This window comes from Myripristis murdjan, chromosome 24 (assembly GCF_902150065.1).
Source record: "Myripristis murdjan chromosome 24, fMyrMur1.1, whole genome shotgun sequence".
Lineage (NCBI taxonomy): Eukaryota > Metazoa > Chordata > Actinopteri > Holocentriformes > Holocentridae > Myripristis > Myripristis murdjan.
In genome coordinates this window covers 27,235,596-27,261,827 of record NC_044003.1, presented here as the reverse complement: position 1 = coordinate 27,261,827, position 26,232 = coordinate 27,235,596, and the positions used below count along the sequence as shown (strand labels likewise).

The 26,232-nt window shown below is 38.7% G+C and overlaps 1 protein-coding gene across 1 annotated transcript in view; it reads right to left on the bottom strand.

The window, feature by feature from the left end:
• Positions 1-26,232, bottom strand: part of tbc1d32 (TBC1 domain family, member 32) — a 108,858-nt gene that overhangs the window by 39,183 nt on the left and 43,443 nt on the right. The window contains exons 24-28 of the mRNA XM_030047443.1: positions 20,946-21,068; positions 18,596-18,704; positions 15,227-15,320; positions 15,013-15,138; positions 9,044-9,127 (exon numbers count right to left, since the gene is read on the bottom strand). Coding sequence (XP_029903303.1) covers positions 9,044-9,127; positions 15,013-15,138; positions 15,227-15,320; positions 18,596-18,704; positions 20,946-21,068 — 536 coding nt within the window. The remainder of the gene's footprint in view (positions 1-9,043; positions 9,128-15,012; positions 15,139-15,226; positions 15,321-18,595; positions 18,705-20,945; positions 21,069-26,232) is intronic.

The window sequence follows — 26,232 nt, the reverse complement described above, 5'->3', positions numbered from 1 at the left end:
GAGGTGCTATACAAATAAACTGGCCTTGTCTTGTAATACATAATCTCAAATGTCTTCTGTCTTATTACCTTGAGACCAGAATGAAAATAATAATCACTTCATCTCTTTAGTGTGGATACAACAATCATCAAAATCAAGGTAAAAACAAAAGACTTCTCATTTCTGACAATGTATTAAAAATAGAATACCTTGGTAACACAAGTGTACACACACCTTGTAATTGGGTGTTGTAATTATATTTAGATTTCTTTAATCATATTCCAAAGCATGTGCAAATCTAATCTGTCATCACCTAAAACACAATGATTGAACAGAATGAACAAAAATGATTATAATTAGATCAATTAAAGCCTAGAAAACAGGTAAGGTTTCTTAATTTTTTTGGTATTATTGATCAAAGCCTCTTCTGAGAAGAGGGATATAAATATATCCTAGTGATAGTGAAAACAGCAAAAGTGGAAGAAATATGGCAGCACCAAGATCTTGCCTGAATCAAGCCTTCCCTCTAAGATGGATGACCATGCAGGAAACTGATAGTTTGAATTTTTACCCATATAATGATATTTACTGGTCAACACAAGTGTAATACATCCACCAAATTTGGTCCATTTATTCTTTCCCTGTCACAAGAACAAGAGCTTCCCCGGGAGTGTACTGCTCCAAACTGAATGAAACAGATTAAGACTGGAAAACACTGCAATTCTGAGTTGTGACACAAAGCTGAAAAATTGTTTTCAAGGATGCACAAGAGATATTTGTTTGTTTCTTTCACTTTGAAAACTCTCTTCAGCTACCTGGGGACTAAAATGGTGGCAGTGTTTTCTGGCTGTAGCACTGCCACTGTAAAACCCTACAGGTTGAAAATGACAGCCGAGCACCACTACATGGTGACACAGCGGCAGCAAGTCAGCAAGGCAACGCATTCTTTCGTGGCATGCAGTGTTTTGCACAATCTACAGGATGTCCAGGATGCCAACGTGGTGGTGGCCTACAAACAGTAAGGCAGACAGAGGCTGAACTGAATCTGTGCCTTTTTTTTTTTTTTTTTTTTTTAATTTATTTAAGATAAAATCAAGAAGGAATTGCATGTCTACTTGGTTTATTCATTTATTCCTCTGATATAATGAGTTCCATGAAGCTCACTGTCCATCTCTGCACCCTTATAATATATTCCACCACATCCAGCCCCTTTACACTCAGCACGTATGGGCAAGGCTATGCTCAGATGAATGAAAATAGCAAGTGATTGTGGATACACCTTCACTGACTGTGTGCTAAGGTGCAGCACTTAGTGCTGGTTGATGCAATTGTGGAAAATAGGGTAGTGAGTTTTAAACCCTATGTAGCTTTATTTCAGCCTAGATGTCTGTAGTGGACTTTTAAAACAACTTAGTCAGTGTGAATTTGCTCATTGAATTTGCTCTAAAAAATGCCACGATGTAAAGATTTTACTGTCTGACAAGTATTTGCAAAAATATTTGTCCGTTGTGTTGATTAAAACAACTGTTCTTATAGTAAACGGCCATTTTTGCAGTTTGCAGTGAAATTATCATTTAGCATCGGAGAAGCAACTCCATCACATTAGCAATAGAGAGGAAGAGAGGGAGACAAAGAAATAAAAATATCAGGAACGCTGGCATCATTTTGTCTCCAAAATTTCCAAGTTTGCTTGTCATAAGGAAAAAGAAAAGAAAAAAAAAGATTAACACTGTTTTTAAGAGAATTTAATGGTAAAAATGGCTTCATTCACTTGAAGCTAAAATGTCCCAGGAGATTCAAAAGCTGCTGATCCTGCACCTCAAACAAAGTTTTTGTCAGAGATGCAATAAGCCTCTCAGCAGTAATGTGATTTGTTACCCACAACATACTAACATTGAATTTGTCACCTCCCTATTATAACTTACACTACATAAACATATGTTGTTGTGTTCATTGCATCTATTTTAGTATCTCAGACTTATGTGGGCTTATTATAGACTTTCATTTACATAATAAATGTCCCCTGATTACACTGACACAAGTTGTTAGGTACTATCTCTTATAAATGTGCTGAAATGATGGGAGAGATGGTGGCCCTGAGGGTCATAATCCAATAGGTCTGCCACTGTGGGAGGCTACTGAGTCTGTTACCTCCCTTATGTTCTTAGAAATCATCACAATGGCCTGGACTTAAAAAAAAAAAAAATTATAACTATGTGCCATCACACTATCTGATCATAAGGGAATGATCTCTAAGGGGTCTTTTATCCCTCAAAATCCCCTCATAACTTATTTGAGATAAATGTTCAGTCTGTCTAATATTGATTTTGATTGAGGAAACCAAGAGACAAATGTCACCCAATTGAAGATGTGAAACTAAAACTATTCAAAGCAGGACATCAGATAAGGAGAGGGGATGGCAACACTGAAGAAACAACTGTGCAACTATATTGAGAAACTGTCTAAAGACCTAAAACAAAGCAATCTTGAAAAGTTCAGTTGAGACAGGAGGGAGTACATGGATGGCACAATATACTTATGGACACACAGATAAACTGGCCTGATTAAATATAGCCGAGCATGCTCTGTCTCATTCAGTACACACAGCAGTGCTGCTGCCAGCAAAGATGATTACACCGGTCCATCGACCATACGTGTAGAGTTTTCAGGCATAATGACCAACACAAACAAGACACTTAAGAGGGGAAAACAAGGCAGGGGAGACTGAGGCGACCACCTCAAACTACCACCGCAAAATACTCCCTGGATAAATATTTCAGGAATACTTGCTTTTACAGATTGTGCATCACTGATCATTCATGTCCAGAGGTCTATCTTTTGCTTGCACTTATCATTGGGATTTATTCAAGCTAATAATTAATACACTGAAATTATGGCTATTAATTTAAAAAAAAAACAAACAAACAAACAAAAAAAAAAAAAAACAATGTTTAATGCTGTCTTTGGAAACATGAATTTATAAATTACTACTACTACTTCTAATAGTAATGGACTAACTCATATTATTAGTTGTGGTTCATTTCTTGACTTATTTATTAAATGCCACTCCAAAAATCACTGACTTGCAACTGCAACAGACATGTATGAGCAAGACAGTGATTTTCAGCAGGCAAATCCCAGATTGTGGACAAAACTTCCTCTGTTAATAGAAGAATTTCTGACTGTGAAAATCTCTTTCTTACTCTTTCTTACTGTTTCCGATGGTTCACTTTCCACCAGGCTTCCACACATGGCTGATTATGGTGGGTGTTAAAAATTGATAAGCTCACTGACATGTTCACTCTCATTGGCTTTCACTTGGGACACACCTAACAATAACGCAACGGTACTGTGAGCACCATGGTAGTTTTATGAATAACCTCAAGTAACCATGCCATTAAGTTTGCCTGGTGCAAAGCTGTTAATGCTGAGTTTTATGAATATGGGCCAGTCCTTTTTCAACCCAGGTCAATTTTCCCCATGAACAACAATTCCTGATTGAATGTCTTCACAAAAGAATAACACAGCATGTGTCCTACTTCAGACTAAGCAGTGGCTAGACAACAACGATGACCTGGTAGTGAGGACAGCTGACAAGAGTGTTGCTATGGTTGTCAGGCATAAGAGAGAATACACTGATGAGGCACTAAGACAACTCAACAGCCTGCAATACTATGCCTTTCTTGAGAAATGTCGTTAACGAAACCACTGTGCTCCTGTTCTCATTCTCTTCTGTTCATCACATGTGTGGCTGATATTTTAAGACATTTTGTATGAATCATGCCCATAGGAACAACCCCATTTCATACCAACCCATCCTAGGAAATATGGACATACAGAGACATTATTGAGGAATGGGAGTGACCCACTGGAAAGAGTCCATTAGTGAGCTCACACTGGTGGGAAACTGCCAATCTGACCAGTCTGGGTAAAGCTTTAGTATTGTTAGTGCACTCAAGCTGCACCAGCCTACTGATACAGGAGAGAAAATCAAGGTAAGTTTAAGACATACTGGATCATGCAGACAGGAGAGGTCAGACTATTATGATCAATGGGAGAGAGGGAACGTCAGTCAGTTACATAACTTCTGAAATGCCAACCCATTCACTCTAAATAAAAGCCACATCACTGTGAGGAGCGTGTCTTCAGTGCAAGCTGCTCTATCAAGGTCACACATTTAACAGAGTCCCACCAGTATGTAGGAAGCACTTAAAGGGATACTTCAGCCATAATGCAGAATTTTTGTTTCAAGTACTAACCATGTGCTGCCTTCAGTCTGCGACAAAGAAGGCGAGACATCTGTGATCTGCTGTGTTTATCTGTGATTATGCTGTTTTTTTTTTTTGTTTGTTTGTTTTTTACTGTTGATGCTGTATTTTGTATTTATTTTTACTGTAAGTCAACCTTGTGTGCCATGAAAGGCGCCATAACAAATAAAATGTATTATTATTATCTAATGGACAGAAACTGGCTCCAACTTTACTATTTTTCAAAGGCAAAATACAATCAAATGTCGACAACACACTAACAATTTGCAAATGTGCCGACAACGTACAAACAGTGTGACACCACAGAACACCAAAACAGGATAGCTGGGCACTGAAACGGGGCTAAAAATGTGCAGTGTGAGCTGTGCAAAACATATGAATATATAAACTCTGCCAAACTTTATAATTCCAAGAGTTCCTTAATATTGCCAGGACATTTTGGAATGTAACAAAACTCACAATATCTTTGGGAATCAACCTTATATCACTTTGCGCATAAAGGATCTTGGGCATTATTTGCCAACACTAGATTGGTGAGAGTTCGTGTTGAAAAAACGGGAATAGCAATACAATCTTTTCTCACCAAAAAACACAATCTGTTCTGTTCTACTAACTCAAGTTTGTGCACACTACACTGAAGCTGTGTGATTACTGGTATGCTGTTTTATAATGGGTGCACCTTTCGTGACCTTGTCAGAACAGGTAAGGTAAGAATTGTAGCCTGGGTGCTTGTTGTGCTGTATCTTAAATTAGCATATAACAGAACTGTAGCTGAATATTTTAATGTTTACAGAATTTTACTAGTCAGTATGTTGTATTATTATATGCAACTAATGCATGCAAATGCACTTTGAGTATTCAGACTTAAAAGCAGTAAGCAACTTGACAAGGTATCTGACATCTAGACCAATGGGAGCAAAGGGTTTCACTCACTTTGATAGACTTCATCAAGAAGAGCAAACAACTGACAAAATCTGGATCACTGATGTGTGCAGAGTGAGGAGCCTCATTAGCGGTGAATCCTGGAGTACTCACACAGGAGTTATCCTGAACAGTCTCACAACACAACTGAGGGACTTGGCTTCATGTCAAAATACTGTATTACAGCAAAACATCTGATGCAACGATCATGTGAAAGAAACTGAGAAACATACACTGTGTTGAGGATTTCATTTTCCAGTTGTACAAGTCCCTCAGCGCACCATGACACATTAAAACCGTGCAGTGCTGACGAAAGAGCGCCACAGCGCAGAGGAAAATCCAAACTTAAAGGAGAACGTGAGATAACAGCAAAGACTTACTGCTTATTAAGAAGTTCATAAAGGTGCTTTCACGACTCTCAGCTCTACATTATCTTTATTCATTAATATGCACATTCAGTCACTGCCAGAAGATAGCCCAAAGCCAATTTGTATAACTTCAGCAGCCAAATTCTCTCAGGCCTTCATCTCCTTTGCTGTAGAAATGATGCGTTTTATTGAATGTTACGAACTTATGAAAAGTTTCAATTTTACCTGCTCCACCATCCACAAGTTTTCTTAGTCCCCATTAAAAAGCATTGTCAAAATTCAAGGGTACTTTTCACTGTATCAAAGACGCTCCTTCAGAAAGCCTTTCTCGACCAACATTCCTTAAAGAATTATAGACAGAGCTGAAAACTGCTATTCATGTCCAAAGTTTTGCACAAAAAAAAAAAAAAAAAAAAAAAAAAACAGTAGTCAACCCATTAATGTGCAGTAATGGTCTCTTTGATCTGGCTTTAGAACTCACCATAGCATTAAAACAGGCTCTCTCAGACTGTTTTTTTATTTATTGCTTTCATCTTCATTCAAAGCACTTTCACACAGTCTAAAACTTTCTTCCTGAGAACTATTAATTGAAGTCCATTAATTGGAGTACCAGCTAGGCAGTGGGAAAGGAGAAGGTCAGATCCATCAGTGTGCCTCATTCTATTTGAGTAAAAATCACCCCTGAAGAAAAGATGTCACACCACAGGGACCCCAAACACTCATAAAAAGAAAGTATGAGCACTAACAGTTTTTTTTTTTTTTTTTTTTTGCATTACAGATGCGACCACAAGCAAAGGTCCATGCTAGCACTCTGCTTTGAACTGGAAGATTAACTTTCCATCTTAGAGGTTCCCCATCCTTGGTTAGAATCAATTTCACGGATATCTGCTGGTCTCACAAAAACAAGGGTCCAAAAGGGGTCATATAGGTGCCTGTATGCTTCTGTGTATGTCTGTTTATTGTCCTTGACAATGTTTTGGAACGAGCTTTCTGAAGCTGAAGAGGCATTTCTGAAAAATTTAAAGGTAAGCGAGGTTAAGTAAGGGTAATAATTGAATCTTCTTTGTTCATTTTGTTTGATTTCAGTGGTTTGATATTACACTGAATGGTCAATAAAACACTCAGCATGCTGCTTGATTACTTTATTACATCAGGCACAAAAGCTAGAGTTAGCAAAACGGGTAGTACAAATTCAACAAGCATATCTGCTGCAGTAGCTATGAAAAACTTGTGCGTTGCTAAATTTCCTGTTAAACTAAGTGAGGAGCAGCTGAAACTCAAATTACAAAATTGAAAACACTGCTAGGACCTGAGGTGTCCAAGGTCAAACAAGGTGCACGAGGAAAAAACAGCTAATGATCACTTGTCAAGGCATATCTTGTGCACAGAGTTCTCTGTAATCAGTTTTATCAGCCCACTGAGAACTATCATTCAAAGCTGAAGCATGAAAATCACCAAAATATGCTCCTAAATTTAGGAACACAGATGAATATCAAGAGCACCAGTGCTGACATTTAGTACTGATGGTCATGGTTTGAAGCCATAAATAACATGCTTTCTAAAACTTATCATCACCGGTCTTTCACTGACATTGTGGCCAGGTGTACATGGCTCCTCAATTTTTTTTTTTTATCTAGTTCTCTTGTGTCTGAGATAATTTTCTTTCACCTTGCATTTGCATTTTTAGTGAAATTACAACTACAGCATGGATCACACATTAGTTAATCTCATCTGCAAGCCAGGCAGACATAACAGGACAAGTAAGTTTACAATGGTGAGAAAAAGCAGAACACTGTTTCTAGTATAACTCACTGCTTGTTTTTGGAATTAGAGGTTATGTAAAGTCAATTTCTCTAGGCAGACAGCATGATGCTACAGTGATCTATTTCAGTTGCATTTTGTAAGTGTGAAAAAATAAAATAGAGGCTGAGAAGTTTGTGAAATCTGCTATTAACATTTCTTTACCCTCAGGAAAACGTGCAGGTTGCTTGCCTAGATTGCTGGCCATCCATTAATTAGCAGGTTTAATTTCTGGCTGCCATCAGTCTTATCAGGTTGTTTAGCCCACTAGCAAGTAAGCTAGCCAGCCAGCTGTGATCAGTCACTGACTCATTTGATATGAGGAAACATATCAACAATTTGTAACCTAAGGTAAACAACTGCTCTGAAAATGATAACATATTTCTGCACATTGCACTTACAGGACAGCAATATCTGAGGGGATTATATTCTGCCAAAACAAGCCAGAAAATGATTCATGCAGACAGAAATGAGGTTGGATACAGACTCCTAATTAAATGTTTGCATTTTTTTTTTTCAATTCAGCACCACTGGCTTGTGCCAAACACGCACCATAGACCATGCACTGACCTAATATGGTATGAATTATTTCATGACTTCTGAAAAGGGCTTAAGTGACTCTGCTCCTCAAGTCTGAGGCATGCTTCAAAGTTTTTCCTCCTTGGAAAAGAGCTCAATTTGGACCCAAGCAAGAATTCACTGCAGATACATGCAAGGCTAGTTTAATTTATCTATTTATGTTTTACTCTTATTGGTCATTTTCTCATACTTTTCTTGAAACTTTTTACTAATTTCTTGTTAATCTGTACATCACTTTTTCTATGTTTTTTCCCCATTTAATTAAGTTATGTGTTTTTGTAAGTTTTCTTTTCATGTGTCTTTTATCAAAAATCAACCTTGGCCTGGGACTGCAGATGGACATTAGCCTGTATGGGTAAATCTGGAACATTTACGTGAAGGATCCACATGCTCATGCTCATTAATGTGTATAATCCCTTTTAAAAATAAACATAAATGTTTAGAAGAAATCAGATCTGAACATCAGACCAGCACCACTGATGTGATGTTTAAATAAATCATTTAAATAATTCTAAATATATTATATTATAAATATTTAGCAGGAATTTAGGTAACACGTATACAGGCACCACAATAAGCTGATTATTCAAAACTCCCATTTACATAAACTCTCTCAATAAATTGATTTGCCCCCTGACACCCAGCGTTACCGCTGCTGACAGCCGTGCCGCAGCTACTCGCTGTCAGTGGAGAGCATCCATCAGCCGAGCTCTCTTGGGAATTTCCCTGAGGTTTGTCCTTCCGTTTTGGAAGGTAGAAGAGAGCAGCAGCAGATGTGTTTGTTTTTTTTCCTTATATTTTCACCAGAGGTAATGTTGCCATAAAATTATTAAGCACTCAACGAACATGTATGACCACATAGTTTTTACGGTCAGATGCAAGAATCGGCGCAAAATTTAAACATGGCACAATAATCGGATTCCTCCAGGAGAAATCTGGCTGCCATATTCTGATTTTCTCTTAAGTCCTTACCCTGATTATGGAAACCAGTTTTTTTTTTTGTTTACATTGCACTTAAGACATCAGATAACTGCCACACAAAGGTGAATAATCCAATTATTAAGGTGCATCTAAATGCAGTAAGAGCTACTTTCTTTAAAACCTAGTGTGTTGCTCTGCTTTACTGACCTTTGTACTGAGCAGGGGAGAAGAAGCACTCTGCTGCGGAGTTGGATAGGTGGGCCACCACTTTCTCCAGAAGGTCAGCTAGCACTGAGGAAAACACACACACACACACACACACACACACACACACACATCAAAATATTATCAAAATAGCAATAAGGCCACATGCAATATCCAAATCACAACAACCAAAAATTTTTGATAAAAGTTAATTCTGTGACAAAACATTTTTCTAAAAGTATGGTGCTACAGAGACACCCTGGTCTATCAATTGTAGTTTACAGATGTAAGAAAACATATTTGTTGGACAACATTGTTGTTTAGCTACCTAGAATGTGGTTTGCCGTATCAGCAGTCACAAATGTTTATTATCATCTGAAGAAGGGGAGTTTACTCTTTGCGACTGGAACACTTTTTCAGGTTGCAAGTTCAGTCGAAGCATTGTCTTCCATCAGCTGAGGCAAACATAAGTAAATGTGTGTGTGAGTCTGTCTGCATATGTGTATGTGTCTATATGTGTATATGATTATTGTTGGAGTGGGAGTGGGACATGGGGGGCAATGTTAATTTAGACTAGAACTATGACTAAAAGAATTTGTGAGTGACACGTTTTCAAGGATGAAAAGATTTCAAGACTAAAACACACAATCATAAACTACAATAAAATGTAATGCCATTTTTGTCAACAAATAAAAAATAGATTAAAATGCCAGAAGTAGACCAATAAAAACACAGCTTTTGTCCTCAGTTTCAAAGGGAACAGATGTACTGACAGATTTCCTTTTATCAAATTTGCTTCTGATAGAACAGTGTAAAAACCAAAGACAGATACAAAATACAAGAAACTATAATGAGGAACAGCAACCAATCTATGTATAAAGGCCACTATCAAATAATTTAATGAGGAATTTACAGGTACAAAGAAAAAAAATATGAAAAATGATTTTAAAATGATTTAGATTATTCTGGTTTTCATTTAGCTGCATTATGAAGTTTTACAGTTACACTACTGGTCAAATATCAGGCGAGATTAAGACTCTTTTATGGTACGACTTTGATACTTGGCCTAACTGTAGCCCTACGAGTCTTCATTCAAGTAAAATAAAATTCTGAAATTAAAAGTTAAGTTTTCATTGTTTCGTTTTTTTTCCATACATTTCATGTATAGATCCTCATAGAGCCATTGCCATTGCACTGGAATTGGAAAGACAAAGCAGAAAGACGGTGGCCAACGTGTTTCCTGGAAACATTCCTCAGATATCATACACACCATATCTGTACATGTATTTGAATAACAAATCAACAGAAATATGCTAATAGATAAATGTGTGATGATGTGTTCAAACTGCCATTAAATCTGTAGAAATAGCTATGTAATGGTCTAAGAACACCGGACATGCGTTAGATAGAACCTTTTATCATAAAAACGTAAGACTTGACTCAGACTGGTGACCAAAGACTTGAGACTTGCCTTCAATTTGACCCTAAAAGACTTGAGATTCAACTTGGACCCGACTCTCGAAGACTTGAGATTTGACTTGGACCTGACCCTCAAAGACCTGAGATTCAACTTGGACCTGACTCTCGAAGACTTGAGATTTGACTTGGACCTGACCCTCAAAGACCTGAGATTCAACTTGGACCTGACCCTCAAAGACTTGAGATTTGATTTGGACCTGACCCTCAAAGACCTGAGATTCAACTTGGACCTGACCCTCAAAGACTTGAGATTTGATTTGGACCTGACCCTCAAAGACCTGAGATTCAACTTGGACCTGACCCTCAAAGTCTTGAGATTTGATTTGGACCTGACCCTCAAAGACTTGATATTCGATTTGGACTTGACCCTCAAAGTCTTGAGATTTGATTTGGACCTGACCCTCAAAGACTTGATATTCGATTTGGACTTGACCCTCAAAGTCTTGAGATTTGATTTGGACCTGACCCTCAAAGACTTGGGATTTGACTTGAACTTGAACCTCAAAAACCTCAACTTGGAGGTGACCAAAAACTTGACACTTGAGGTCAAGTTTTTGGAGGTTTGAGCATCTTGGGCATATGTATTTCATTCCCCACCTGTTTCAACCAGCTTTGTACAACACTATCAATGTTGCTGTCTGCATTTAATGTAACATTCTCACACTGAATCTTGGGGCTTCTCGTTTGCTCTCATTGGCAAAAGCAAAGTCAAAGTTTTGTAGATTACTCTGTCTGGTGATACAGGGTTTGTTTGGCTGTTTTGGTTGTTATACACTGTACCAAAGGTGTTGTGGAGGGCAAAATAACAAATAATAACACATACTGAGAAAGCCCTTATCTCAATGTCCCACCCACAGCATTCCCACCAGGGTTCCATCTGTGTCACTCTGATCACTGTATGCAGCATTATGCACCTTTCATCACACACAGAGAGACCATACCACTGCAAAGGAAAAGAGCATTCTGCCTAAAGCATTCCTTAATACTGTTTTGGCCTTGCACTAGAGGTGATTCATTTCCCCAGAGAGGTAGTCATTGTGGTTTTCAGTTCATTAGATATTTGGATGAAACACTTTTTTTAATGTGAATTTCCATAAAACTTTATTCATTCTTCCAAATACATAAAGCAACTTGGCAACTTTATTATCCAAATGTTATCTCTGGCTGGGTTTCTGGAGAAAATGTACTTTTTATCCACATTATATTATTCAGCTGTAATTAAGAAAGCAATGATTCGGTGACCCCCTGATGGCAATCTAAAAGCAAACAGAGCTGTAAAAAAAGCAAAGCAAATGCATAAAACAAAACAATACAAAACAAAAAAAAACATGGTGCCAGTCACAGAAACATTTGCAACATGATATTGAAAACATATCAGCTTTGTTTTTTATTTGGTGGCACTTAAAGGTCATAAATATTTTCTTTACATAGGAATATCACACCAAAGCTGCATCTTTTGGAAGTATATATATAGATATAGATATATCTATATCTATATATCTATATATGTATCTATATATCTATATATATCTATATATCCATCTATATACTACTGTACATTAATTATATATAAATAATGTACAGTAGTATCAACCTCAATTCCCCTGGTTTGTCGATGCCTGCCCTGAAAGCCTCTGCATTTTTTTAGTCCACATGAAGCACTGCAGAGGTTTAATTAGATCAACTGTAATTAAAATAGTGATTTGATGCAGTTTTAGTTCATGTGTAAAAGCTAGTTGCTGGCCATTGACAGGCTCTTTAAACTCATGAAACTCTCCAAAATCCGAGTGGCTGTAGCTTCAGCAGGCCTTTTCATACCACAGAAGTTTTCATACAACCCAAGTTTCAGCTAACACAAACTAACACACACACACACACACACACACACACACACACACACACACACACACACACACACACACACACACACACACACACAGCTAATCAGAAATCCTTTTCATACATGGAAATAGGGCTGCGCCAAATATTAGGGCTGGACATCGATATTATATCGATATCGGGTTTATCATGATATGGTTGTGTATTAGTTATCTTTTCCTGGTTTTAAAGGCTACATAACAGAAAAGTGACGTAATTTTCTGAACTTACCTGACTGTTCTAGCTGTTCTATTACTTGCTTTTACCCACTTAATTATTACACAGGTATTAGTGATGATTATTATTAAAAAATATCATTGTGTAAATATATAGTAAAAGCTACATACATCTACATGTAATAACCCAGTTCTACATGGAATGTGAAAGGTTTATCAGCTTTTCTTTTACCTTGCCCCATGACCAAGTTTTCCACAAAGTTCTGCTATGTTGTATGAATCCACATTTGGAAGCTATGCACCTTTTTGTGATGCCACGCCCACTGTCACACCCCATTTTTGCTAATCATCATGAAAAGTTAATCTACTCTTCCGTGACTCATGACCAACCTTTCCACGAAATCTTGCAGCGTTACATTTTGCACCTTGTTGTATTAAGCCATGCCCTATTTTGGCCAATCAGCATGATCAGCTCTTTCTTGCCCCATGTCCAACCTTTCCACAAAATGTTGCCACGATAAGTGAATCTGTTCGGAAGTTTCATGCCTTTTTGTGATTGGCAATTCCCACCGCCTTGCCCCCTTTTGACAAATCAGCATGAAAAGTTCATCAGCTCTTTCTTGGCCCATAACTCACCTTCCTAACGTTTTGAGAAACATTTCAGACTTTCAGTAACATGCTACAGAGGAGAGTGACTGAACAGCTAAGCTAACAGAGGAGCAAGGTGATAAACCTACATTTAGTTCAGAGAATGAGAGTTTTTAAGAGATGGCTGAATCATTTTTGACATGTCGTAGAAGAAAACCCTATTGAGCACAAGCGTTAATCAGGGCTTCTTCATATGCAAAGCGATATGGGATTAAATGCTCAATTAATTGCATAGGAAGTGGGTTTATTACATTGTCAGCCTAAAATTTCTGCAATGGATGTTTCCTCAAAATGAAATGTAAGGTTAAAGGAGCGAAAAGTGAGACAGCAGCCCCAAAGAGGCAACGCAAGCTGAACATTCAATGAGTCCTGATGATGTCTTCTACAACAAAAAGTCTTAATGAGTGTCATACAGTGGAGAGATGTTTTTAAGAGGATGAGTTCAACAGCTGACTGATGAAAGGAAGCAATCACTGTGCACTGTAAATGCATTAATGATTTCTTTATTCATCTAGATTCTGCTTTATCTTCTTGAATGCTTGCTTTTTGCACCTAAGAAGGGAGAGTAGTCATCAGTGCCAATTCACAGTGCTCATCAAAACCATTCACACAGGTATTGGTGATAAATAGACTTTGCTCTTTGAGGTTAACTGGCACAGGATCTATCTTTGTTATTTGGTGAGAAATGAATCAATTTAGAATGAATTCATCCACTGGCACATTGATGCTGAACTGCTTCAAGGAATGGAAATGGACTATTGAACGCAGAACAAAACAAAGAAAAAAATGCACCATGAACAGCGCAACAAATGTATGAGCAGTATATAATCAATAACTTTTCATGGGCATCTATCTATGTCCTTCGTTTTTTTTCTGGCCACCATGTTCATCTATCCATTTAGCCACAAGGTCAGGGATGATTTATCAGCTCCTACCTCATGTATTTATGCAACGCCCACTTCCCCTCTCTTTCCACCTTCCATTTCTTTCTCATGCCTCTCCTGTTTCTTTCAGCCAATGCATCATCATGACTTGTCAGTTCCATCCAGGAGCCTGGGTTTGGTGGTCTTTACTTTTCAATATCTTCTGAAAGGGTATTCATCTTATCTGTGGCTCGCGTGAAATTTATGACATATAAAAAGTATCTCAAAGCTGTATTTCTCAAAGTTCTTGCACTGCAGGAAAGCCGGCATCCTTCTGTTGCGAGGCACAATAGATATGAGTTCTGTGCAAGTTTAGAGCAGAGAGCAATATCTCCAAGAGGAGGCTGTTAAGTTTGCCGCTAAAGAGGAAAGTTTCTAGAAAGAAGTTTGGGTTTTTTTTTAGAGTAGTTTCTATCCATTTTGTTGGGGTCTATGTTGAACTGTTTAAGTGTAAACTGACCATCAGATTCAATGAGCTCTAGCTGACCTGAAGGTAACTACATATATTTAATTGTTAACTGTTTTTGAACACGGTGTCTAGAGTGTGTTCTCCATTTTCAATGTGTTGTGGGGAGGGACTGTGAAATAAGTACACTGAGTAAACTGTTACTATGAATATGTGGGTCTACACCAGCCTTTTAGAACTAGCTAAACTATTATTTTAGTTCACTGAATTATAGAGTGAATCACTCTTGTTTAATGCCAGGTTGTCATTCTTCACATCATGACCATGACTCATGGCTCCTTCAGTGCAGCGTATTTGCTAAGATGATCCATGATCCATATTACCATAACATTAGTGCAGTGGAGGTGACAAAATCCTGGTAACATAGTAATTGCATAGCCACCCACTGAGCCAGTGACCTACCAGTTCCAGTTAGGGTGTTGGGCTTTGTGGTCATGACTTTGCAGTACTGTCTTCGGCAGATCTCCATCCAGCTCTCCTCCATCTCTGTGTCTTTAGATGAGGCCAGAAATGTGCTGATCTCACAATCTGTATAAAGAAAAATAAACATGAATCTTAAAAATCATAAAAATACACTGGTCTGCACATAGGCTTTTTCAGTCAGTACTTCTCTTACCTTGCTTGCTCTGGTTGGCCTTTAGGGTTTCCAGGGTGTAGCACTGAGGTAGAGGTTTGGAGGAAAACATGGGCCAGGGGAATGGACTTTCTCCCTAGAATGAACACATGAAGAGTTTCAATAGAGATCCTAATAACTTCAGTGCATCCTTATGGTTTTCAGTTTACAAAACAGACATCCTGGCTTTGAGGATACTGCATATACATTATTACTGCTTGTGAAACTATGTATTTTCTCCAGTGAAACCAGTCCTTTATAAACACATAGAGTACAACACTTCAGTCGGTTTTCATGCACCTCACTCCACTAATTGAAACCGTGAAGTTGCTTGTGGACACTGCACTTTAAATGACGAATACACACACAAATAAAACAATAAAATCAGTGCATATCACAGAGGTTAATTTAGATACATTAAAAGAAACGACACCATGCACATTCAAAGGCCTGATAGAAGAGAGAGGTTTTTAAATGAGCTTTAAAATTGGCAATGGTAGGGGAAGACCTGAGGGATAGTGCTAAACTATTCCGCAGTCAGGGGCCAGCTACTATGAAAGCACAATCACCCTTAAGCTTTAAGCAGGAAGGGGGTGCGGGTGATCAAAAGTGTCTGACTAGCAGATCTAAGAGGTCTTTAAGTGGAGTGGGGGCAGAGAAGATCAGAAATATTCTGAGATGCTAGCCCATTTAATGCTTTAAAAACAAATAATAAAACCTTAAAAACAATTTTGTACTTGACTGGGAGCCAATGAAGGGATACAAGTACAGCAGAGATACTGTTCCTCTTCCTAGTGCCAGTCAGAAGCCTTACAGCCACATTTTGAACAGACTGAGGTATCTAAAGCCAAAGTTCTGAAATGGCATTTTCCAAGTCTGCCTGTTGTGGCTGAAGGCCAAAGTCACCAAAGCTGACAAGTATCGTCAACTAGCCAACACGAGGTTGTCACCACAGAACAGTCAACAGTTTTGTATTGATTGTATTTTCTGCTACTGATAGGGGAGAGAGATGTCTAGGGGCAACCAGGATCTACTGAATGAAATTGATACTGCTTACAAAAATGCAACTGTTTTTCTGCTGCCAAAGATGATACTGCAATACTCATTAAAAACTCAATAAACACATTAATCAAACACTGCATTTCGAATTAATATCACCATCTACAGCTTTCCCTGTAAAAATCTTATTTTATTTTATTTTATTTTATTTTTTATCCTATCACTGACCTCAGTGAAAATGAGTTCCTTTTTCAGGTCAGTGTAAATATCATCTAAATAATTTATATCTACCCCAAAACAGGCTGAGCAAATAATACTGCAGGTTTTCAGCCATGGATGATAAAGCCCCGCTGGCCATCAGTGGGACCCTTTTATCTTTAATGGAACTGAGAGCGTCACATGATAAAATAAATATCTATTAATAGGAGGTTGGATGGGTGTGTATGTAGGTTGGAGCAAGTACATCAAGAGTGAACTGAGGTTGTGTGGATATCAAGTTCCTTGTTGTGTTTTTGCATTACTTTATCAATATTAAACTGGGACTGAACAATTAATTGACATATTATTAAACCTGCAATTTGGCCAAATACGATATCCAAATTGCAGGGGCTACAATTTTTTTGATAAAGGTAAAATTGGGAATCATAATTGCAATATCTTTTTATACCACACTCTTCAGCCATATATTAAACTGCAATGATGTCATTCCCGACATCAGTAGCTGAGCTTCCATCCAATTATTTTTTATGATATATTACATGAAATAAGAATACTCAATTAGAAAAGCTAAAAGGACAGAGCAAATTTCTTCAATTTCAGTCAAAAAGGTTTTGCAGTCCCTTCAGGCAGAGAAGTTGTTTGGTTATACAGAAATAATGTTATAAACAGCAAGAGAGACACAACTGTCAAAGAAACAGGCATATAGGCTTGGCTTAGTCTGTGCTACAGTTACAGTGTCTCTGGACATAGATATCTTACAGACAGTGTATCAGTCTTTCAGGACCTGCCACAAACATTACACATGCTGTCATATGCACTGTAAAGTCTCCATCCTAGATGGCCAACAGCCGATACATTAAAATATTGCCAAGAAGATTTCTTTGTTTTTGTCTTCAGACAGCATTAAATATGGTCAATAGTGGCAAAAGAAAAAAAAATTAAAATAAAAAAAAAAAACTGCTCAATGCTAGTCTAATCTTGAAAGACTTCTTTTGTCTCTTGGCATTGTTTTCTGGCACAGAGGAAGCCAATTTAATCACTTCAGCTCTAATGAATGAAACACACTTCATTTCACTGGTTAGTGTAAAGATCACGTGACAGTCAGCTCATGTCACTCCAAAAGCAGGTTACACTTACCATGCTTACATGCTCATTCTGAGTAACCAGGCAGGAAATTGAGTAACACGTGTACATCTGTTACCTCCCCTGTGATTATTCAAAAACCCCAGCATATTATATGTGTGTATATACAGTATGTATGTGTGTGTATATATACATATATATATATATATATATATATATATATATATATATTCAATATTCATGTATTGAAATATGTTCAAATCTCTGTACAGATAGAGAGAGAGAGAGAGAGATTCACTATTTACCTCACCTACAGGAGCATGCCATAAAGCTCCCAGCGCTCAGTTTCTGTGCTGATGTTGATGCCAGAGGAGGTTTGGAGCTCTGCAGTTACTGAGTCAGCAGAGCGTCGGCCACTTTTACGCACTATGTGCCTCAGCGCTCAGCGACCCCGCTCTGTAACTTTACGTGGTGCTGCCACCTGGTGGCTGAGTTGCTGTCGTTCCTAAACACTCCCACTTCAATAATGCAATAATCCCACTTCCAGTTTGTGGTGGAATATCTAGGAGGGTAGAAACTTCACCAGCTGACTTGTTGCAGCAGTGGCATCCTATTACATTACTTTACAGCTGGAATCCAGTGAGCTCTTTAGAACGATCAGTTCTTTCACAAATGTTTGTAAAGGCAGACTGCATAGCTAGCTGTGGCAATGGGATTGAATGAATTGCCTGAGAATTCCCTTTTTGCCTCTGGAGGGTTGAAGGTGGAGGGCCATGTATAACAGAGAGCATCTACTCTCCTGACCTATGTACAGTGTGTGCTTACTGTGTTCATCGTGTCACTTTGATTATCCACTCTCTTTTCCTGTACATGTGCACATCTAAATAAAAAGTTCAGGCTAAGTAAGGGTTTAGTAATAAATTATCTAATAATATCTAATAATCGTGTTTTTACAGCAGAAATCTACCTGGGTTATGACATTTGAGAAATCAGATATCTGCTTGTATGTGTCAAATAACTCCATTACTAATGTGCATGTAAGCACAGTGAATGAAGTAGAGCAGAGCTGACCTCCTGCAGGGCTCGGGGGGGAAGCCTCCTCTCAGACGGACCTCCTACCACGCTGGCACGAACCAGCACATGGTTCCTCTCCACTGACAGGCTGTCGATGATGAACTCACTGAGAAGTTTGAGAGAAAGCAAAAAAGTGAGTTTAAATACAGGGAAATGTAAGAACATGTATAAAGAGAACAGTTAACCGTTCCCTTTATACATGTTTTAACCAGAGATTTTTAATGTTTGGCCCATTTACTAATATTTACCCACATTTTACATTTTAACAAAGCAAATCATGTGGTCATATTAAAGCTTTCACAACACGTAATTAAAATCCCTCCATTTTTAAGTGTGCACCCACCTTATAATGTTCTGATTCTGCGGCTAACAAAGTTGTTGCCATTCATTTTTCATTCATTCATGTCATGTTTTTTGGGGGGTTTTTTTGTTTTGTTTTTTTGTTTTTATAGCTGACATGTTGATAATTGGCTATACTAAGCGAGAGCCATGCACATCTTGAAATTTGTGGTTCAATGCAACTCCATTAAGATCTGGAAATGAGCAGTTTCTGGCCAGTGGAGGAGGCCACACTGAGGTAAATGACTGTGTATCTGGTCCAATCCTTCCCAGATGAACTGATGGAAGAGAACAGCATCTGCCATAGATGAACCATAACAGCTGAAGCACTTTGCACATGATATTAGTGCAAGGAGACTGAAACTCTGCATTCTTAGTTCAAACTGGGCTGCAAAAATGTACAGATTGCTCTCATGAAATATTAAACAATTTTAAATCTTAGTGAATCAAAACCTCAGTGACAACAACAGGTGAGGGCAGGGGATAAAATAAAGGGCGAGGGAAAAGGAACGGCACAAAAAATGGGAAAAATGAAAAGTTAGATGCTGTTAAAGTTAAATGTTAGATGACATAGGAGAGAGAGGATGAGGAAGAGAGATGAAAAGAAGAGATGATGATGATGTCAATGATGACAATATGCATGAGGGGGAAAAGAGGAGGAATGGAGAGGAGATGGGAGGAGAAATTAACCAGTCATCATTCTGCTAAACTGAGCCAGCACTCAGACAGAAAAAGTGAGCCGACATTTCAGGGCCATTTCCATTCATAACCAACAGCCACGGCTCTGCCAGCTATTACTGAGAGAAAGAGAAGGAGAGGCACTCAAACACCCACTTTTGAAAATGGCCTTTTCACTTTCTTTCTACTTTGTTTAATTTTATTTGTATGAGGCGAACAAACAAACAATTCGTCACCCTGAGCCACGATTAAATCTGAAAGTGCTCTGTCATAACCAGATGGTGCACAGAGGAACAAAAAGCTTTTACTAGATGAATATAAGAGAGAATGACTATGTGAGAGGAGAGTGTGCTAGATTTCTAAATGTTTTAGCCAAGCTGAAATAATGTTGGGGTTGGAGTTGGAGTCCGATTAATTGTCTCCAGAAAGTATAAGGGTTATGTAAAAGTAGAAGAGGAATTTTCTCCACAAAGTACAGGGCTCATGTAAAAGTCGGGGAAGGACAATAATAAAAGAAAAGAGGCAGTTTTCATTGTAACAGAGGCTTTTACTGACCAAAAAAATATTGATTTCAGTTTAGAGGAAAGGACTCCACCCCTGATTTCTGGGTGACTCAGCTGGGATTACCTGGGGTCTGCACTAAACCATCATGTTGTTTTACATCAGGAGAAAGTGATTTGTATGCCAGAGCATCTCTGTAGCTCCACAGTACATCATTTATAATGGTATACTGTCAAATTTAACCTTTTATCATAAAATTTAACCTTTACCATCATCTTTATATAAACATTGTGGGTGCTATTGCGATTTGGATATTGCTTTACGATTTTAATTAATCGTGCAGCCCCATTAAATATCAACAAGAGTTCAGCAGACTATCAGTAAGCCATTAATTGCATTTCATACATTACATTTTGCATTATGGATCCCACAGGAGTTCTGAGCAAGCTGCCCATTCACTAAAATACATTTGACATAAGCCCTCACCCAACCATATGCCTAACCTTAACCCTGTGGGCATGTCCAAGAAAGCCCTCAGCCAACCAGAAAACTACCCTCAACCGTAGCAGATCTTGCTCAGAAATCTGGTGGGTTTCATAATAACACAGCAGGGGTTCAGCAATAATGTCAGTGAGGCCTTCATGTTTGTTAAAATTCAGCAAACACATACAACAGAATGTCAATAGCTATGTCAATATGCTGTTGGAATATACATTCTGGTGAACATCTACATGGGAGTGTCCAAAGAAAGTATGACTAAAATAAAAAAATATAAAAAAGTGTTTATTTTTTGGTGATAAATCTACAGTATGTATTTTTGTGGTGGTACCTGTCAGCACCAGCTGGCTCCGTGACATTTTCCCCCTGACTCTGCAGCAGCAAGGCGCTGATGTTGTACTGACTCTCCAACAGCAGGAAGGAGTCCAGATTACAGCACAGCACACTGAGCAGCCTGCAACACACACACACACACACACACAAGGAGCAACAATATGAACATGCAGAGAAGACATAGAGAGGGCAAGTGGTATTGTGAGGAGTGAGGAATCATGATTAGAGCAGTACACTCAGCCATGTGGAACAATCCAGACAAAGTGGAGTACAAAACGCAGCTGAGTCTTTTTTGTTGTTGTTGCTGTTGTTTTTTCTCATATGGGAATAAGGAAGATGTAAGAAATTAGATGGGGCTGCAACTACATTTTCACTGTCAATAAATCTGTTGATTATTTTTTAAGGTCTAGGTCAATATGCAATTATGAAAACATTGGGATAAAATTATCAGTGTTTTATTATATTTATAGTATTGTCAAGTTGTCAAAAGATCAGTTGTGTTAAACTCCAGTTTTTCTGGTACAAGTGAATTCTTACATGGCTCTCTACCAGTGAATTTAATGGGCAAACCGTCCACAACAACATCCATTTTCCTCAGCAGAGAAGCCTTCCTTCCAACAACATTTTATTTGAAACTTCATCAGCTTTGCATTCGTCGATTTTTTTTGTTAATCATACACAGTAGCATGTCTTTATTGCTGTGTGATACTAGCAGAGTTAGCCTAACATTAACTAACGATGAAGGATACAGGTTGCCATCTTCTCAGAAAATCAGCAGGTTGTTGTTACCTGAGGATGTAGTTTCCTTTTGTAATAGTGGTAGTTTCAAGTGATGTCTCAGATTTATTTGTGTATGAGTGCCCATGGGTGTGTTGGTCTGAAAATGAGGTGTGGTCAGGTGCATTGCTGGTGCGTTGCTATCTCGAGGCAGTTGAACATGACTGAGCAACAAAAAGCAGCTCTGTAGTCAGTGGTGCCGTTTTCTCTGCAATTTTAAGGGCACATTATCAAGATAGTCATGGGCGCCTACATGCCTTGTTACGCACACAGAGATGCCTGTTTCACTTCAGGGAGCTTTGATGGAGTCCTGCTGTTGCCGTAGATGATCTGCTCATGTGCTTTCAACTTCATGCATGAGCAGAGACAAGCCTTCCTTCCTACCTGGCAAATGCACCATTGGCGTACTTGGCTTACTACATGTTATGCAAAATACAACCCCTTTGAACCATACACCTGGCACAACGACCCTTTTGTATGCTGTTAAAATAGCAAAAGGGAATGCTTTAAATGCGCTTGCACCATGCTCTTCAGACTGTGCTCTAAGATTGTTAAAATAGAGCCCCTAATGTTTTTGATTAATTGGTTAATCACTTTATCCTAAAATGTTAAAATGAATGGCTAATTGCGCTGGATGTCAGACAGCATGGTAAATGGCATGTTGTCATATGTCTGTTTGATTGTTTGAACTTTATAATTAAGTAGGATCTCACTAATATTTCCACAACATTTAATCACTTTTCCAATTTTCCAGGTGTTTTCTTTCATTGGAAAACTGGTCTATAAATTTACAGGTTTTCCAGGATGCGTGGGAATCCTGATACACGTAGGCTAAATTAATTGGTAAAGAGAGAGGAATGACATTAATAATTAGACCTGGATTGAGGGGAATGAAGAAACAGCGAGATGACTGTAGACAGACTAATTGGTTGCCTTTGAATCTGTGAATCTACATTCATATTTTGGTCAAGTGTACAATGTCGAAAATAAATTTTGACTGACATTATTTTAAGGATAACTGTACAGATATCACAATATTATCGCTACCATAATATTTGCAATATAATATTGCAATAGTTTTTTAGTGAAAATGAGTGAGAGTAAGCGAGTAAGCGAGCCCTTGTGAAGGACACCTATCCTTTAAAGCTGGAGCGGCTGGTTGCTTGGCCTGTGTGACTGACAGCTCTCCTCTGCTACTCTGACAGCAGCCCAGCGTGAGGCTGCAGGTCTGTCAGGCCTTGAACCCTCTCCTTGTTTCCTACAGCGTAGCACAGAGACTGGCTTCCTTCCATTTTGTCGACTGGACAGAAGGGTTTTATTAAGTGGGGTGAATGATGCATGTCCAAAGTCTTCAATTCAAAACAGAATGCACCGATCTCTGCTTACTTAATGTGTTCCACGTGTCTGAGTCAGCATAGATGAGAGGCTGCATGATCCCCTGCACTTTTCAAAAATCTAAACTTTGTTTTCTACATTTAACAGTGTACATCATATTTATATTACACACCTTACAGACACCACCACACCAATCCCAAACTGCACCTGTGGATTGAATACTAAAAGCCTTTAGACCTTGAACATAAATTTCCACATACAAGTGAGTACGTGTGCCATCAGGGGTTGAGTGAGTTTAGAGGAGGCAAACAGACCGGTGCTGTTGACATCACCAAGCACCTTTCATTTGCCAGGCAACAGCAATACTACAGTAACATGTTTTTGATATTTGCAGCATTTGGTTTGATGTTTTTTTTTTTTTTCGTTTGTTTTGTTTTCAAGAGAGATTTGAAATGGACAGGGAACAGGGGTGCTCAACATTCAGCCCAACAGTACAGATCTATGACACATCGACGTGATGCATTACTAATACCTACTCAAAACATCGAACCTATGTCCTGCAAATAGACGTTCATTCAAACTGAAGAGCTACAGCGTAAGCAGCCAAGCCTGGGAGAGAGTTTTAAGGTTGTTTCACACCAGGCACAAATATCTGTGCAGATTATTTGCACAGAAATTTAAAGAAAATGATGGTTTATAATGGACACTTGCACACCAATACTGTTTTCCGTACAGCAGGACAAAAAATATCCTGACTCACCTTAGGTGCTGCGGTTTTCTTTAGACAAAAACAACTGCTGGATGAGAGTATTAGTTAATGTGGTGAAATTTGGCTTATATCTATTCCTGGCCTGGTTCCAGAATTGTGAATTGCAAATTCAGTGTAAAGAAAAAATTCTAGGCATTCATTCAGGTCTGGTGGTGCTAAATTCTAATGTGTGTTTACTATACACACTATACATGATCTTGGACCACCACTCCTGTGGTCTGTGTAATTCCATCAAGAGGTGAGCTAGGCTTATGGCAACGTCATGTGTGGTGAGGTCATGTGTGATGTAAAGTAATGTGAGACAATGGGAATTTGAGCTTGTTTCAATTCTCTGACAATACAGAAATGGAGAGACTCACAAAAAGAGGGGGGAAAAAAACAAAAAGAGAAGGGGTCAACAAGAACGACACCTAAATAGGCTGAGGCCTCAACTACTCAGGTGCAGTTAGTTTCCTGACACCATCTCAAACCCAGGGCAAACCAACCTCGTAAGCAGAGAGCAGAGAAGGACTTCATACCATGAAAAGAAAATCTGCTCTGCCGTGGCCCAGGATCAGCCTCTCCACAAAATCTTGCAGTGTTATGTGCATCGATTCACGCCTATTTGTGATCGGCAACACCCACCAACAACCCTTTTGACCAATCAGCACGAAAATTTCATCAGTTCTTTCTTGAGTTATGATTAGCCTTTCCACAATGTTCTGTGTAAATCTATTTATAACTTTCTGAAATATTCTGCAAACAGACACACAGACAGAATGGGGTGAAAACATGGAGACAGAAAAAAAAAAAAAAAAAAACGGCCAAATTAGTGGACTAAACCCCAGTCAGTGCAGCTTCAAACAGCAGCTGTCTAAAATAACCCAGATGTCAAGAACAATGTCACTTGTCACTTTTAAGGACAGATATGAATGAAAAGTTAATCTCATATTTGGCTCTCCCTCTAATAGTTGAGCCATCTATAATTCAACAGTGATGATGAATTCACACTAGAGATCACTGCAGAGACCCAGACCCTTTATCACACAGGAGTAGATAGTGTGTGTGAAAGTGGAGGGTTTTAGGGTGCATGTTTGTGTGTGTGTGGGTGTCGGTGTGTGTGTGAATGTGAAAGCCAATTTCCATGATTGGGGTAAGGGATTAAGGAAAATCGGCTGGATTTCTCCTGGACAAACCCGATTGTTGTGCCAAGTAAATCCTTACGCTGATTTCTGAGTGGCTTGTTAGGTGTGTGTAGGTGCAAGGGTAGAAGGTGGATGAGGAAATTGATGGGATAAACACAGTAAATTATTGGGGATTGCATATTTACAGGGATTTTGAGTAATCAGAGTAAGGTAAGTTGTAAACATGTTACCTGATTTCCTGCCCTTACCTGAGGCCTGTATCACGAAGTAAGCTTAGTTTTGGCTGGATTACTCAGACCTATCCGGATACACTAATCGAGATCATGGTGATCAGGGATAACCGGTATCACGATGCTGGTTATCAACTCGCTCACTCGATCCAGGTTTGCCTCATCAAGAGCTGTGAATGCGCACGTATAAGGGGCGGGTTCCGAGGCAGCAGACCAATCACAAACATGAGCGACAAGGAAAAAAGCACAGTAATAATTCATGGCGGGGAAGCAGCATATTATACTGGAAAAGTATGAGGAGGAAAAACAACATTTACACACTAAATCGAACACAGTGGCTGCCGCGAAGAGAAGGCAGAATGCTTAGCAATGTATTGCCGACTGCACAAATGCGCAAGTTACACATCGATGGCTCAAGTCCACATCTGACGCTGGAACCCATGAACTCACTGCACTGCACAGATGTGCCTCATTTATGACAGGTATAGTTGAATTCCTCCAGGTGTGACACCTCAGGGGTTAAAAGGACGTGGGAGCAAGTAAAAACACAAAAACACAAGAACATCATTGCATTTGGTAAGTTTGCCTTTTTATTATAGCCTGCTATACAGGCTATAATAAAATAAAGCAGACGCCAAAATTCAATCACGTCAGTACATCAGGTTGATAGCCTGAATAAAATCAGATACTGAGCTGCGTTAGAACAGGAACAAAAGGCAACTATAAAGGCCGACTCGCCCTCTTGAATGAAGGGGACGAATGATCCTTTTTCACATTTGCATCAGCAAGTTGTCAATCAGGCCCATTCTCTCACCCAGGAATAATTTGCCCCCCAAAAATATTTAGAGCTAATTAATTGTGCCATTTTAAATGTCCCTAAAATGTTGTGAAATGCCTCTAAAAATACTTTTAATTATCAAATTTCCTTTAATGGTCTCTCATGTGTGTTTTCCTCTCCTACAGAGTGTCAGCTGTGTATGGCAGGCAGCTGTTAGCCAGGCTGAAGCTGCTTCACATCAGTATTACAGCCTCTCTCTCATACAGAGAGTT